Here is a 17524-nt window from a genome sequence, read left to right as displayed (position 1 = left end):
GTACATTTGTCTCCTTTTTTCCCCCTTGACCTTCCCCAGCCTCCCCTACCCTACAAATCCAGTGTTAGCTCATATAGCATGTCTAAAATGAATAGCTCAATATTCTATATCAAAAAGAGCTAAAACCAAAATATTCTCATCTCGTGTTATCTTTTTACTACCAAATAATCCTGTCTATAAATTACCTTTATTTACTCTTAAAATCATATAAGCAACAGTAACTTCTAACTGTCCTGAGAGATTTCATCTTAAATCCTCATAGAAAAGCTAATGAAACAATTCTGTCTCCAAAAGTATAGATATCTCCCCACGTCGCTGCTTTGCCAAGGAACCACCTATGAAACAGAAGGGCCATCATGGACTGTAGCAGAAGCAGAGAACCTGGGTACAAAGTAAGAGCAATACTGTATTAGGATTACTGTATTAGGATTCCAGAGGGTTAGAATCTTTGAAAAATTTAGAAATCTCAGTAGAAATAAGTTTCTGCATGTAGAAGGCCACATGAGAAATAAGGGATTTAATCTTTGGATGGTTAATACTTAGTACTCTTTCCTCCACTCTTACCAATACACAAGTTGGAAACCAAACCACACTTGCCTTTCCCTGATGATATGCCTAATCCAAACCATCTCTTCTCTCCACTTCTTCCCCAGGGTACTCCTTTTCCCATCCACTTCCCTGTACCCCCAGGCAAGGACTTACTTTTTAGGGGTAAGATAACCACACTAGTTGACACTAAAAGACTAATACTTCAGAACAATACTACTTAAAAAGAACAGCATGCCTACAAAATGGCCCAGTCTTCCCACTCCAAAGATATTTACCCAAGAGAAGCAAACATATATCCACAAAAGATGTGTTCAGAAATGTTCACAGCCATTTTATTTTTAATAGTTAAGGTCTGTAAACAACTCAAATCTCCACCAATGGATGAATGGATAAACAATTGTGGTATTATTAGCTGTACCTGGAAAAGTAATCAGTGGTAAAATACACATACACACACACACACACACACACACACACACACACACACACACAAAGCCACAACCATGAATTGTTGATATATACGCAATGACAGAGATGAATCACAAAACTATTATGCTGAGTGAAAAAAGCCAGATCTATGATCATAGAGTGAAAAAAGCTCTATGATTCCTTTTATATAACATTCGAGAAAATTCAAATCATTCTTTAGTGATAGAAAACAGATTAGTTGCTAGGAGGGATAGAGGGTAGGATGCATTATAAAGGGGTAGAAAATTTTTTTAGAATAATAGATATATTTGTTCCCTTGATTTTGGGCATGGTTTTACAAGTGTAAACATATGTCAAAACCAATAAAGTAGAATAATTTACATATGTATAATTTAACGTACTTCAATTATAACTCAATAAATTTTAAGAAAAAAGAGGAGGTCTTTCTAGCTTCAAGTAATTAAAATAGATCCTTATTTGACCAAACGAATAAATAAATGATAGGATCCTAGATGGCTCCATAATGTGAAATTTGTGGCTGAAGGCCTTTCCAGTTGTTTTATTACTTTATTATTCCAGAGATTTATTAACGTCTGCTGAGTCTACATACAAGATTTCCTATGTGATTCTAAACATGTCAAGATTAGTTATGGAATGTTTGCAAATCACTTCATGAAGAGGACACCTGAAAAAAACTGAGTGTGTTTAGAATAGAGGCATAATTTCCAAAGTGTATTATTGGAACACTAATTCTTTGGGATATTAATATCTATTACTTAAGGATTTTGAAACCATTCCTTGAGAAGTCACAGGGCACATTAGTGTATTAAAGTCTCTGAGAGGTGCTCAAGCCAAGAAACCAGTTTAAATTTGAACAGGTATTTCCTCAAACGCTTAACTAGAGAACTTTTTTATAACAGAAGGTGAAAAATATATTCAAAAGACCTGAGAGGGTAAACAGTTGACTTCAGTCATTTAAAGATGAACTAGAAACCCCAGACAACTTGAACAATGGTATATTTATTCTGGCAATATGACCCTGTTACTGTCCTTTTAGGCCAAACTGTGATCTCACTGAATCTCATCTGTAAACTAGGGAGACTCAATTCAATGCTTTTTAATGTTCTCTCAGGCCATTTATGAAGTTATCTTTTTTATGCAAAGAATTCATCTTTTTTTCTATCTCCCAGAAGTATAAAAATACCAGAGTTTATAATTTACAAAGTAATATACTTCAGGTCAGTGAAGAAGAAAAAATTACATATAACTAACAATAAAAAAATATTGCAATTAGAGTGGTCCAAAAGAAGGGGTCGGGTGATATCTTAAGAAATTATGATTTATTTATTTTTTTTGGTCACTGGAATTAAACAGAGTTTGGCCAAAAAATTATCTAGGATATTGTAGAGAAGGCCTATCCATCCAATAGTAGAGTTAAACAAGTGGCTTTCATTCTTTCAGTGAATATTTTCTGGGCATCTATAGTGTACCAGGGAAAAAAATGAATCCTGCTCTACAAGAGATTTCATTCTAGTCTGGGAGACGAGACACACAGGTAATTGCAAGTAGGCCATTATGTGCTAACGGAGAGCTAAGCTTTATGTGTTTGTGAGGTACATCAAAGGTTACCGTAACCTAGCCTGAAACGACGGCTTAGCTAAATCTGAGAATATTAGCTTCTATTCCTACACGTAGTCCAAGAGTCAGGAAGCACAGGTTGGAAATTATTGGGTTAGTCTAACTTCACTGGGCAAAGTTACTTGCCAAAGTGAAGTACAGTGTGAACTCTCTAAGTCCTTCAAGTTATGAAGCAAAACCTATACTTGTTTCCTTAGAAAAAGACATGCATGAATTTTATTTTTAGTGCTTTTTATCTATACATATAAGATCCATTAATTCATAGCCTTTAAATGAATTATTTCACTGTACTGCCATTTCTAGAAGAAACTAAGAGATCATTTTCATTCATACACAGATATGGTCAGAAATATACTATCTTGTATTTAATGTCCTATTCTTTCCAACCAGAACCATAACTGGAACCAAAATTGTATGTTTATGAGGGTTTTTCTAATAGAAATTAGATATTTTGCATTTACCAAATTTGGTGATAGGTATTAAGTATTTTTGAGTGAATGAGTAATCCAATCTTTTAAATTTATTTTATTTCTTAAATTCTTAATTGCAATATTTTAAACATTTTTTAATTTAGTGAGTCTAACTATACCATATTTTGTGTCACTTGCACTGCCTTTATTTTCTATAAGATAATCTTAATTTCTCAGACCTAGGTTACACTGAAAATTTTTAAAGACAGAGAGAGAAAAGACTATGTAACATTAAACAAATTAAAATCCAAGAAACATGTCAATCAATACAAAAATATTCTTTATCACTAGAACAGCTGAAAGCATGTATGCAGTTCTTCATCGGGAACTAAATATTTTCTAGGCACTATGCCTGACAAAATTCAAAAATAGCTATAAAACAGTTTTAGACAGAGATGTATTAGTAAAACAAAACTAGATGAAGCCTATTTGTAGAAAGCAATGTCACTTATCCCATTACTATCCTTAGATTCTGCCTTGTTCTCTCACCTGCTACTATTCAGTGGGGTCATTCAGATGCCAAAGGAGCTCTAGCCTCATGCTTAGAGGGGTTCCACCCCTCTTTCCAAGCTGAACCCCTGGGAAGTGGATGGCTTGCTTTCATTAAATGATGTGGACTGAGACACCAAATGATGCTAACATGCTGATTTTGGGTGTTGCATGTGGTTTGCACTAACAGAAACTCCACAAAAATATTTGCCCGGGTCCTTGCATGTCCTTGGGACAGCACTGTCCCACCCTGGAAAAGTTCATGTTCAAGTGGAAAAGACAGTCATATGTAAGGAAATAAATGATTTGATAACATAGTATTTTTACTATGTATCTTTAGAAACACAGATCAAGAAGAGACCAGCTCTGCCTAGTGGAATGCAGGAGGAATTTGTGCAAGGCAGCTGAGACTTAAAGGTTGAGTAGGGGTTAACCAGGTAATAAAGACAGTAAGCTAAGAGAGTAGGCAAATATAGGTGATAGTGAGAAGTTATGCTCCAGAGGTCTGTCGAGATGCTCCATAAGGGTAAAACAGAAGCTCCCAAGGTCAATAGGAAGATTAATAAAGCACATTGCCAGATCCCAGCCCAACAGGCTCTCTAGGATAGAGCCAGGAAATTTGTGTTTTTAAGCATTGTCTCTACTTAATCCAACATCAGTCATGAAAATCTCTGGGAAAGAGCAGAGGTGATGGGGTTTCATGCAAAGTGGAAAGATCACCTGTTTATATAGACCAGTGATGGCGAACCTATGACACGTGTGTCAGAGGTGAGAGGCGAACTCATTTTTTTGGTTGATTTTTCTTTGTTAAATGGCATTTAAATATATAAAATAAATATCAAAAATATAAGTCTTTGTTTTACTATGGTTGCAAGTATCAAAAAATTTCTATAGGTGACACGCACCAGAGTTAAGTTAGGGTTTTTCAAAATGCTGACATGCCGAGCTCAAAAGGTTTGCCATCACTGATATTGACACTAGAGGCTCAGTGCGAAATCGCACAAGACCCAGAGCCACCGCTTTGGCAGGACCCCAGACCTGCCATGTGCAAGTAGCTCGCCACTGCAAGACACTGCGCCATGCGAGCTGTGAGCCCCACCTCGCCACCTCAAGCCCTCGCGGGCTGGGGGAGGGACCAAGAAGTGCTCCATGCACCTCCTGGTGACCAGTCGTTGGTCTTTCTGGTGTTTCAGCATTATGGCCACTGGCCTTTTATTATAGACTAGAGGCCCGGTGCACAAAAATTTGTGCACTCGGGGGGTGGGGAGGGGGGTCCCTCAGCCCGGCCTGTGCCCTCTCGCAGTTTGGGACCCCTCGAGAGATAACGACCTGCTGGCTTAGGCCTGCTCCCAGGTGGCAGAGGGCAGGCCCAATCCCTAGGTGCAGCCCCTGGTTGGGCTCAGAGCAGGGCCGACTGGGGAGTTGGGGCACCGCCCCCCGTCATGCACAGAGCAGGGCGATCTGGAGGTTGTGATGCCAACCTCAGTCACGCTCAGGATAGGGCCGACTGGGGGGTTGGGGAACCGTCCCCTGTCACACTCAAGGCAGGGTTGATGGGGAGGTTGCGGCGCCACCCCCTGTCATGCACAGAGCAGGGCCCATCAGGGGGGTTGGGGCTCCGTACCCTGTCACGCACAGAGCAGAGCCCATCAGGGGGTTGGGGAGCTCCCCCCTGTCATGCACAGAGCAGGGCCAATCAGGGGGTTGGGGCGCCGCCCTCTATCACCCACAGAGCAGGGCCGATCAGGGGGTTGGGGCACCGCCACTCTCACACTCAGGGCAGGGCTGATGGGGAGGTTATGGCTCTACCCCGTCACACACAGAGTAGGGCCCACGGGCGGGGGGGTTGGGGCGCCGCACCCTGTCACACACAGAGCCTCAGGGTGATCAGGGGGTTGGGGAGTTCCCCCCTATCAGGCACAGAGCAGGGCTGATCAGAGGGTTGGGGCGCCTTCCCCTGTCATGAACAGAGGAGGGTGGATATGGAGGTTGTGGCCCCGCACCCTGTCACACACAGAGCCGCAGGGCGATCAGGGGGTTTAGGCGCTGCCCCCTGTCACGCTGATCCCGGTGCCGGGAGGCCTCGCGGCTCCACTGATCCCGGTGCTGGGAGGCCTCACGGCTCCGCTGATCCCGGTGCTGGGAGGCATATTACCCTTTTACTATATAGAATAGAGGCCTGGTGCACGGGTGGGGGCCGGCTGGTTTGCCCTGAAGGGTGTCCTGGATCAGGGTGGGGGTCCCCACTGGGGTGCCTGGCCAGCCGAGCCTGGGTGAGGGGATGATGGCTGTTTGCAGCTGGTCACACAACCTTCAGGGTGGGGGTCCCCACTGGGGTGCCTGGCCAGTCTGGGTGAGGGGCTGAGGGATGTTTTCAGGCTGGGGGTGACTGAAGCTCCCAACCGCTCCTTTTTTTCTTTTTTCTTTTTTATTCTGGGCCAGCTTTAGCTTTGAGGCTTGGCTCCAGCTCTTAGGCCTCCACTGCTGAAAGTAGTTTTCTGGCCTTTGCTTACAATGTTGCGATCCTGCTGGCTGAAGCCCGGCGGACTAAAGCAGGTTTCTGAGCTTTTGTTTAGCTTCTATATTTGTTACATAGTTGCTTAGAGTTGCAGCTCAGAGGCCTGCAGCGGCAGGCGGGGAACGTTGGAGTCCTCCGTCACTGAAGCAAGCAAGCCTCATGTTAGTTTCAAGCTGCCTGGCTGCCAGCCACCATCTTGGCTGGCAGTTAATTTGCATATTGCCCTGATTAGCCAATGGGAAGGGTAGTGGTCGTACACTAATTACCATGTTTTTATTAGATAGGATATTAACTATACTAAGTGTCTTAATGTAAAATTTTTATCATATAAAAACATTTTTATATCTTTGTAAACTAAACATTTAAAAACATTTCAAATGTTCCAAGGCTTCAACTATGCTGTGTGCTGTAGAAAATTATATCAAAACAAAGTTTTTATTTATTTCTCTTACATTATTCCATATGAACCAAAAACTACATTGATTTATACATAAGGTTTTATTTTTCTGCTTTTTCTTCCCTCCATTTCTCATCCAATTCTTAGGACTTAAATAAAGAACCATGTTTCAATGAACAAAATTGTAAAAAAAACTAAACTGCATTCCTAGAAGAAAAAGGTGAAATACTTTGCAAGGGGCAAATATCATAAGCCAGAGACAAAATATCTATATTTATACAAGACCAGCAACTGGAATGGTGGAATGACCAGAACGACTGGAACGACCAGTGGCTATGACATGCATTGCAGCAGCCAACCAGCCTGATCTGGGCAATGATCACCCACCCACCCCTGGCTGGCCTGGCCCCCGATCGGCCCCCAACTCCACGATTGGAGGCAGGACAGCCGCCTACTGCCCGCAACCCTCACCCCCTGCCAGCCTGATGGGCTCCCATTGGGGTGGGCAGGCCAGACCTCACCCGTGCACGAATTCCTGCACTGGGCCTCTAGTATTTTATAAATCTAAACATCCATATAATTGTGACATGGATGGGGAAATCAACTGATTTACTGTTCTTTTTCATCATAAAATTATTGAAAAGAAAAACAATGCATTTGACAGGGCCATGCCTCAGTTCCATACACAACTCTGATCCTTAGTAGGATGTTACAGCCAAGCCTTTAATGATACACCATCTCAACTATCCACAAGTCCTAATCTCTGAAATAGGTGCTAAAAATCCTCCAAAATACAGTTTTCTCCTTTCATTGGTATAAATGTAAAGTTGAAAAGAGTAAAATTTTGGTATGAATTTTACTAACATCAGAGCAAAATTTTTGGATATTCACATGTGCTTTGAATAACAAATTAACAGTCTAGACTGAGATTTCATGGACAATATGCTTGAGAAGAAAAAGTAAATTACAAATAAAAAGGGGATACATTATAAGAAAAATAACTGACTTTAATGACTGTTTCTCCTGTTTTATGGATTTGAAGACTGTAAAATATCCTACTAAATTACTGAATTATCAAAGCTACAATGATGCCCAGAGTGTTTGATGTTCCTTTCCAGCACCTTGAGGCCAGGAATCTATTCCGCATGTATTATCTCCAACAGTACTTGCCACAGCAGTGTGCACAAAACAGGTCCTCAATAACCATGTGGCACTATATTGCTTTCATTGGGAGAACATATGAAAAACAAATGCATTTGCTTACTTTTTCTCTTCATTCTAACCACAACTGTTCGCCTTGTCCCTCTGTTGTCATTGCAACTTTATGCTTGAACTCCTCCTACTATTTGTTCTGATATGCAAACGTCTATATGTTATATTTTAACATACATCTAACTGCCATACAATTTGATGATGCTTATTTTCAAAAATTTTCCTGAATCTTAAGAAAGAGCAATGAATAAAAACTTACCACTTGTGAAGAGAAGTTTTCTAGGATCCTGAGAAAAAGGGGGGAAAAAATATTTGACTGAAAGATAAAACATTGGTAATATCAAATTCTACAAGGAATTGGGATGGGTATAAAGATCCATGATTTAAGCATTTAGAATACTATTCTCCTAATGGAAGTAAGACTCAAGTTTTGTAATGGTTTCATGATGCTAAAGGAGATTATAACAAGTACAAATTCAACTCAGAGAAGTCTAACCATCTGAAAAATGAGAGGATGAGGAATGAGAGGGCTTAAGCTTTCATCTTGATGGCTAATTAAAAGCCAGGGGCTGTGGTCTGAAGTCCACTCTTTGACCAAATTGAAACTCAATATTTTTGGCTCTAATGTGGAAACATTAATACCAAGATTACCAAACTGCACCAACAATGTGTCAAGACAGTGGGAATCAAAAGTGATAAAACATCCAGGAAGGGTTGTACCCTGTAAATTCAGTGCAAAGACTACTAGTTGAGAATTTATGTTTTAAATATTGTGAAAAGTAGTGAGGATAAAAAGGTTCCCGTTACTCAGAAATGTAAAACATTACTATTGTGTTTTATTTAAACTACTTATCTCATGGTGTAATGAACCTTAGTCAACTGCTTTTCTATCTCCTGGGAAACTTAGATTAATCCCCAGTAAATTTATGGATTTATTTTTTTCAGCCTAATGGTGCTTGATACTGCTCAACTTGTGAATTTCTGTCCTAAGCCTCCAGTGAGTCTGGGATCAGGCCAGGCATATACAAAGTAGGAAGCCTTTGTCTGATACAATTTCAGGGGCACTGAGTAAGGACCACTGGCTTAGGAATAGCTCCTCATCCAGTTTAGGTCAATTGACTTCTACACCTGGCTAAAGAGTAATATAGAGCAACCAAATATATAAACAACTGCTAAAAATAGAAGATGAACTGAATGAAGTGGAATAAATAGCTATGGAAACTCAGATGATGGAACAATTAATATGGCCACAGGATGAAGATGGAATGTGAGAGTAAGAGATGGTTTCACAGATGACAAAATGAGGCGGATTCAACTAGGCCAAGAATATGCAACCATCACAAGTTCAAGGATGGGTCACTGAAGACCTGGAGGAGGCAGAGTGGAAACACAAAGCAAGAACAATACAGTGAAGGGCCCAAACCCATCCTTTTCAAAGACAATTCATGGAAGAATATATCTGTTTATGCATACAATGAATGTGTGTGTATTTTTCATCTTTATCTAGCACACATTGCCTTTATCTACAAGGTGCTCAAAAATATTTATTTTTTCAAAAAGAGGAAAGGGAGATAAAAAGGGACAATGGAAGGAAAGAACTAAAGAAAGGAGAAATACAAATTTAAAAAATTAGTTACCTTTTTTCATCCATCAGTTTGGCAAAATGTTTTTTTTTAAAGTGAGGTGTAGAAATAAGCAGTCTGATAAACTTGGTAGAAGTGTGTCAACTGGTGAAGCCTTTTTGAAAGTAAATTTGGCAATGTCCATTAAAAATTAAAAATGAGTATGCCTTTGAAACCAAATGCTACTTCTATAAAAATGCCTAGCAGTAATGTGCCAAAAAAAATAATTTATTGGCAAGTGGATCATAAGAAAAACTAGAAATTAACCTAAACATCTGTGAATAAGGAAAAGGCTAAAAAGATATAATAGCCTGCTAATAAGAAAGGAATAAGATATATTTCTGATATAGCAAGTCACATTACATATATTTATGGAAACAAGTCAACTGCTGAGAAATCTGGATCATAAAATACCACTTAAAATATCTTAAGAGAAAACATAAAATAATTAACTGTGGCTATTTTGGGAGGAGAAGCTTTTATTTTTCATATACTTGATAGTTTTAAACTATTTTACACTGAGCATATATCCCTTTTAAAATAAAAAATAAATGTAACGACTACAGGTATTGAAATATTAAACAAAATTATATTACATTTTTAAAGTAATACAAGCAGTATAGTTATTAAAGACATATGAATTATAAAAACAAAAGAGAGAAGAAAAGAAGGCAAAGTTAAAAAAGGAAATCGCAGAGGATAAAGGGATGGATGGATGCAGTGGTAAATGGGGAAGCGATGGCTCTGATCTGAAATCATTACATGAAAGAGCTTCCATTGTCCTGCTACAAAGTTGGACTTTTCAGTGGTTTTTAATGCCGGGCGCACACTACAATCACCCAGTGAGCTCTTTAAAAATAACAATGCCGGCCCAGCCGGTGTGTCTCAGTGGTTGACCATCAATCTATGAACCAGGAGATCAAGGCACCTGCCCAGGCTCGATCCCCAGTCGGGGGCATGCAGGAGGCAGCCAATCAATGATTCTCACTCATCACTGATGTTTCCATCTCTCGCTCCCTCTCTCTTCCTCTCTGAAAATCAATAAAAAAAAATACATTTTGAAAAAATAACAATGCCTTACCCCAAACCAGATCAATTAAATCATACTGGTGGCTTCAAAAACACTATTATAGTCAAAGGATTTATCAAAGGCTGCTTGCGATTTGGGTTTTGAGATTTGTTTCTATGTTTGTTGTTATTTTTTTTGTTTTGCTTTGGGAGGGAGGTCAAACATATGAGTGGTATTAATCTAGCTAAAACTGGTGATATGTGGTAGAGTAAACAGAGAGTGAGAGGAGATGGGGAATAATAACTCATTAGGTCACTACCAGCCTTAGCAGAACAGGCAGGGTTCTGATCAAATGGAAAACAGAGCAGTGGGGTTTTAATGCCGTCTTGGCATGAAGCAAGGGCTGCCCGAGGACAGAAAGTACTGAGCAACAGGATCCAACCAGGGCTGTGCATATGCTGCTCATCAGGCTCTGGCCTGGCCCCTCCCACACATGATTTCATTTCATGGGCAGCTGCACGTGGAGAAAGGCACACCTCAGACAGGCATTGCCTGCTACAGAATTCAGCTCAAGGTCACCTGTTTCGAGGATTAAAAAACAAAACAAATGACTGGATCATTAAAACTCAATAATGTCCTGATTATCCAGGACCCTCAAATGATCCACCTGCTTTTCTGCCCTGTTTCCCCCAAGCATGGTTTCTGAGTGAAGGATTGTTACCCTGGAATGGCACTGTAGACAGTCTCCACTGCATGACAGGAATTAGACAAAAGCTGTTGGGAGGCAGCAGGCAGGCTTGGGTGGCAACCATCTGAACACTGCACATCATAGAAAACAGACACTCTCCCCACTCCCATTTCCAGCAGGAGAGACCGTGAAATAGTGATTACCTACATTTCCAATGGAAAAGGAATAAAACTCCAGTTGACAACTGCAGTTAAGAGCACTCGAAAGAAGCAGTAAGGTACAAATTTTCTGTGAAACTGGCATACCCTCATTAGTCATCTCATGACCATGACGAGTGGAAGAAAAACGAGGAGACAAACACCACCCACCTCATCTCGATATCTTGCTACATTCAGTTCAAGGAAATCCTCACGGTAGTTCTCTGAGAAACTGAGGACATTCACCAGGTGGGCAGCCACATGCACACCTACGGAATCGCAACAGGCACAAGTCAGTGGGACTGATTTTCAGGTCAATGAAGAGGAGTCAGTTCTTCCCTCTAGGTAAATACAGGATCAAACTTTGACAGCTTCACGAGCAATACAATTTTAAATTTAAAGGGGGAGTTTTAAAGACACAAGCAATCTTAATTATAGACAGTTTCAGTATTAAAAATCAAGTAAAGAAACTGAATTTCCAAAGGCTAGAATAAAAGAACCTTTGTAAGTCAAGGTTCTTGGAATGGCACTGTGGACAGTCTCCACTGCAATGACATGCACACACATTTACACAGGCAAGTAATATAATAATATGGACATTTACTTATTGATTTCAAGCAGCTCCTGGATGTTTTAGATGTTTCACACCTTTCACATCTCCCCTAACTCCCAACCTATTATAGATCTTGTACACTTTACTGCCACATAACCTAAAATATAGGTTCATTGAAAGGCTTTTAACCAGTGAACATTTTTCACAATCTACAAATTCAAATCATAATGTCCTAAACACAACAGCAAAAGTGTTTGGTAATGCCCAGCCAGCGTGGCTCAGTGGTTGAGTGTCAACCTATGAATCAGGAGGTCATGGTTGGATTCCCAGTCAGGGCACGTGCTCTGGTTGCCGGCTGGATCCCCAGTGTGGAGTATCCCACAGTGCAGGAGGCAGCTGATCAATGATTCTCTCTCATCACTGATGTTTCTTTCTTTCTCTCCGCTTCCCTTCCCCTCAGTTGGAGAACAACCACAAGACTGAGCTAGTAGAGTATTGCCATTTAATAATCAGTCTGCAATGGCACAATAAACAGAGTGCTCAACTGACTTGGAGCTCATACAAAATATAAAAGTGTTAGGAAATTGAGGTGAAAGCAAATTCATTTTGGCATGCCAGGGAAAAAAGAAAATTATATTGAGGAGGTTGGACAAGGAAGGAGTAAATGACTTGTGTATTGGACGAGTCTAATGCCCTCCTCCCTTTCTAACCTTTTCTTATAGGTGAAATGTGGCTTTAATTAACAGTACATCATAAAGAACAACAGCTGTTTAGTTGGGAACCTGTCTTCCTGGCTATTGTATTGGCATACTAGCACCTCAAATTACTTCTCTATAAAATGACAGAATCACTGCTCTGGCTGGTGGCTCAGTCGGTTGGAGTGTCATCCTGTAAACCAGAAGGTTGAAGGTTTGAATCTCAAGCAGGCAGGTAGGTTGTGGGTTTGTCCCCGTGTTGGGGGCATAACAGGAGGCAACTAATCTATGTTTCTCACATCAATGTTTCTCTCTCCCCCTTCTTCTCTCTCTAAAAATTAATAATAACATATCCTTGGAGGATGAATGTTTTAAAAAATGACAGAAATAAGAGACTTAATAAGTGACTCAAAATTGCTTAGTAAACCATTATAGTTTACGCAAATACATGGAGGCGGTGATTCAAAATAAGACATGGCCTAGAAAGTACAAAACTCTACAATTCCCTCAAACCTAACGTTTGAGATATAGATAGGCCAAGAGCTCTGAGTTACTCACAAAGACAATCAAAATGAGAGAGGACTAGAATACTAAATAACCTAAAAATTATTTAAAGGATTTATAAGCTCCTGCCAGTGATCAAGTTAGAGAAGAGAAGAGGGTCTCATAAAAAGTTTACCAGGGCCCTAGCCAGTTTGGCCCTACCTCAGTGGATAAAGTGTTTGCCTGTGGACTGAAGGGTCCCAGGTTCAATTCCAGTCACGGCACATGCCTAGGTTGCAGGCTCGATCCCCAGCCCAGTCGGGGCACATGTGGGAGGCAACCAATTGATGCTTCTCTCTCATATTGATGTTTCTCTCTGTATGTCTTTCCCCCTCCTTTCCACTCTCTCTGAAAATAAATGGAAAAATATCCTTGAGGGAGGATTAACAACAACAACAAAAAAAGTGGCCAGGGAACTAGAAGTGGATTAATTAACAAGCAATGGCAAGGTTTCAAAGAAATAAAACAAAGAACATTTAAGTGAGACTCAACTTTGGCAAAGGTATAAAACATTATTTAAGCAAAACTATCTCCTACAGCTTCACCACTTCAGAAATTAATAGTAAAAAAAAAATTCCTTTTATTTAAAATTAAAGATTTATATGTTAACTACATACTTAATTGTCAAAAGCATAACGGCTTCCTTTGAGGAATAGCCATTCTTTCTGAATTCTCCTGAGTAAAAGTTCTAGGTCAGTGATGGCGAACCTTTTGAGCTCGGCGTGTCAGCATTTTGAAAAACCCTAACTTAATTCTGGTGCCGTGTCACATATAGAAATTTTTTGATATTTGCAACCATAGTAAAACAAAGATTTATATTTTTGATATTTATTTTATATATTTAAATGCTATTTAACAAAGAAAAATCAACCAAAAAAATGAGTTCGCGTGTCACCTCTGACACGCATGTCATAGGTTCGCCATCACTGTTCTAGGTGGTAGCTGTATGAGATACATTCACCTTCTTTATAAGGCCTTTTAGGTCAAAAGAATTCAGAGCTTCTGATTTTAGTCAGCAGGGAGAAAGCTATGCCAGGCACTTTGTATAGATTTTCCATGTAATTTTAACAATAAAACAGTGAGGTAAGTAGAATCATCCCTGTTTTACAGATAAGAAAACAAAGGTTAGAAAGGTAATTTAGCTAAGGTCAGACCACTAGCCAGGTGCAGAATGTAGACCCCCTGGAAAACATGCTCATTCATGGCAATACTCTACACCAACTCAGTTGTGGTTATTCTGCAACTGAACCAAAGAATAAATGAAGCTATGAATGTGCCAGTGTTTCATGATCCCCCTCCCTAGCTCTAATCCATCCCTAACACTTATCACACCCTCGGCCCTCATCTCTTCCTGATGCGTACTCCATCCCCAGACTTGGCTGCACCAGAGTTCTAATCCCATCCCTAAGCCTCTCTCCATCTCTCACCACCAAAGGGGGCAACTACCAATGGAAAGATAGGTGTTCAGGAATGAGAAAGTAAAAAAATGCTTGGTAATAATTAAAAAGCTTAAAGTTTAATATATCTTGGGAATAGCTGTATCCAAAGACTCCTGGTTCAAAATGGCCTTACATAACTATCCAGACCAAAGGTCCCTAGCACCAAAATAGCTCCATTCTACAAATAACAACCAGATGAAAATGTAAGGAGCTATGCCACTGATATAATTAATCCCTCAGACTGTAAACTATATAACAAATTCTAACCTAAGAACTTCATATACACATGTTCTCCAGGCAGAAAGGCAGCTGGGGATAAAACCTACATAATCCATCTCCAGAGTCTATGCACTAAATCATATATTTATTACTTTCTGCTCCAAAATATTTTAAAGTATTATAGAAATACTCAGGATAAAAATTTATTTTAAAATGATTCTTAAAAATCAAAAGATTCTCACTTTATATTTTAACTTGGAATTGAGCAGGATGAATTTCCACAAACTTTTGAAATATGCTCCTCTAAGCAAGTATCATTTTCAAAGAAATATTTATCAACTATAATTTTGGCTGGTATCGTATTCAATGAATGTACACTTTGCAATCCAATTTTGATGCATTTACACTCCTATCATATCATTACTTTCAGAGCTTAAAAACTTATAGTTTGCTCCTTTCAATCTTTTTAAATTAAATTATTTACCTATAGGAAACAATCATTGCCAGCTTGAAGGTCAAACTTAGCATAAGACACACGTATTTTCTGTAGCACCAATAGACAACCCTCTTTAAAAATATGGAAGAGAAAATTAAGCTGTATAAGAAAATCACGAGTTTGTGACAGTAAATAATTTATAGAATAATAAAAATACCATTTATAACATATGATTATAAGATAATATTAAATAGCTTTTGGTTTTCTCACCTGAGAAAATACAGATGGTAACACCACAGATGATATGGAATGTTCTGCTTTTATCCAACAATCTTCTGGTTCTCCTGCTTGGAACCTACATGACAACCATTTACTACTGTAAAAATGATGCAGTAAATAACATATGTGTACAAAGCTTTTCACTACAGCATTTTTACAATATCAGTGTTTTAGAAACATGACAGAGGCCTATCAAGTTAAAAAGCAGTGAGACAAATTATGATATATCTAATCAAGGGAACACTCAAACTATTAAATAGAATGTGAGAAGACTTATTGATATGAAGAAATGTGCAAGATTTATTGTTAGGTAAGAGTTATAAAACAGAAAATCTTATATTGTTTAAAATTAGTAGCATTCTATGTTAACATAGACATAGGTATTTACCCCAAATTATAATCAGCAGTTGTCCTGACAGAGAAATGCTAGGAGAAAACTTCACTGATTACTTCAGATATTTCTGGAATTTTTGAATTTCACTATATATATGATTTCCTTTTGCAGTAAAAATAAAGAAAGATTATTTCTTAAATAAAGCAATTCCATATATGGTTTTAAATGCCTGTTTGATCTTAAGAAAAATAAAATGTCAAGCATCTTTGAATAACTATGTTTTACACTCAGGGACAATTCTTTAAGACATTAAATACTGAAGGACTTAGGTGGGCACTTGTCTTCTCCAGCCATTTATCTTCTCTTTCTTCATGCCAAGCCAATGGCCAGCCACAGAGATCACAACCTAGCATTTTACAATTGGGCAACCAAGAGTTATTTCCACAAATTGCCACAGTAAAAGCAAAGAGTTTCCAAATGTAATCACATGAAAAGGTTGGGAATTTTTACTGTAGTAAATCCAGTCATATAAAGTTCACAGGACAGCCAAGTGACCTCACATTAACAACTCCTTTTAAAATATCAGTATCTATCCAGTGGTGCCTTACCATCTTAGAGAAGAAATAACCACAGCACAGCATACACCACACACACACACACACACACAAGGATACTTGACAAAAGAATTTCAAAGTGCTTTTCTGTTCTCTCAAATCCTTCATTTTACAACACTAAATATCCACACATGACACCACTACTTAATCAAGACATTTTCTAAGCCTATTACGTGGCTCAAAACAGGTATGTGTTTTAAGAGATAAATTGCCACCAACAGTAACACTCACTCTATGCATTGCTCAAAAACCACAGGGCTTGAGTGTGTTTGTGGGGACTGAACTAAATGAAAAACAGGATCGCGGTGAGGCAGAGTACTGTGGAAAGAGCTCAGAAGTAGGACTGATCTTAGCTCTGCCTTTCATTAGTCTCATGATCTTCAAATTACCTAAACCCTCTATGCTTCAGCTTCTGCATCTGCAATATCTGATTACAGAATCATTGTGAGGCTTCACGGCTATATATGTGAAGTGCTTGGCATAGTCTATGACCCTCTGTCTTTAGTGCTGTTTTCTGGAATAGTTCACTAATCATCTTGGCAGGTGACATGGTCTTCCCTGTCATGTTTGAGGCAATCGCTCTAGCAGAAAATCAGACCACAAGAACTAAGCAGGACTAACCTGCTGCTGTTGCACTGGATCGGTATGCTGCAATCTGTGACTAGAATTCTATGTTTCTTACCTTCTGGGATCCTCGAAGGTAAGCAAGGAGTGTCCGGCACATGGGTAACAGGATGAGGCTGCAGTTGAGGTTTAGAACAGATGCGGAGGCTCTGCTTAGACACAATCCTAGCTGAACAAAGAAAGCCAGGGTCAAAACACAGCCAAAGACACAGGTAAACTGAAAGCAGGCTGCAGACCTCACCCTGCTCCCTTTAAGGATTGTGGTAAATGCCAAGTGTTGAATAACCTCCCACTTTTCCCTCACCAAAACCCCAAGAGAAACTGGTTTCTTTCTGCTCTACACTGCCATAAAAGTTAGACCTCTCATTTCTACTACTGTTATTCTGGCCTGAGTACATTTTTCCAGCACAAGGTCAATTTCTTGTTCCGCCCCACCATGCTGTTCTGGTATCCAGAGCCCTAGAGAGCCTCCGTCTATTCTTCACTTCCACACTGCCGCAGTGTTGAATCCTTTGTTCATCGATAAGATACCGACAACATCAAACAAAGCTTTGTGTTTATGTTTTCTAT

General features: G+C 39.5%; 1 protein-coding gene across 4 annotated transcripts in view; it reads right to left on the bottom strand.

The window, feature by feature from the left end:
• Positions 1-17524, bottom strand: part of NOX4 (NADPH oxidase 4) — a 151726-nt gene that overhangs the window by 109524 nt on the left and 24678 nt on the right. For 3 of the 4 annotated variants that reach the window (XM_036324720.1, XM_036324721.1, XM_036324723.1), the window contains 4 exons: positions 17013-17123; positions 15374-15458; positions 11390-11487; positions 7962-7989 (listed from right to left, as the gene is read on the bottom strand). In XM_036324720.1, coding sequence (XP_036180613.1) covers positions 7962-7989; positions 11390-11487; positions 15374-15458; positions 17013-17123 — 322 coding nt within the window. The remainder of the gene's footprint in view (positions 1-7961; positions 7990-11389; positions 11488-15373; positions 15459-17012; positions 17124-17524) is intronic. The other variant, XM_036324722.1, reaches the window with a different exon arrangement.

Source organism: Myotis myotis, unplaced genomic scaffold (genome assembly GCF_014108235.1).
Source record: "Myotis myotis isolate mMyoMyo1 unplaced genomic scaffold, mMyoMyo1.p scaffold_m19_p_10, whole genome shotgun sequence".
Classification (NCBI taxonomy): domain Eukaryota; kingdom Metazoa; phylum Chordata; class Mammalia; order Chiroptera; family Vespertilionidae; genus Myotis; species Myotis myotis.
This window is presented reverse-complemented; position numbering and strand designations above follow the sequence as displayed.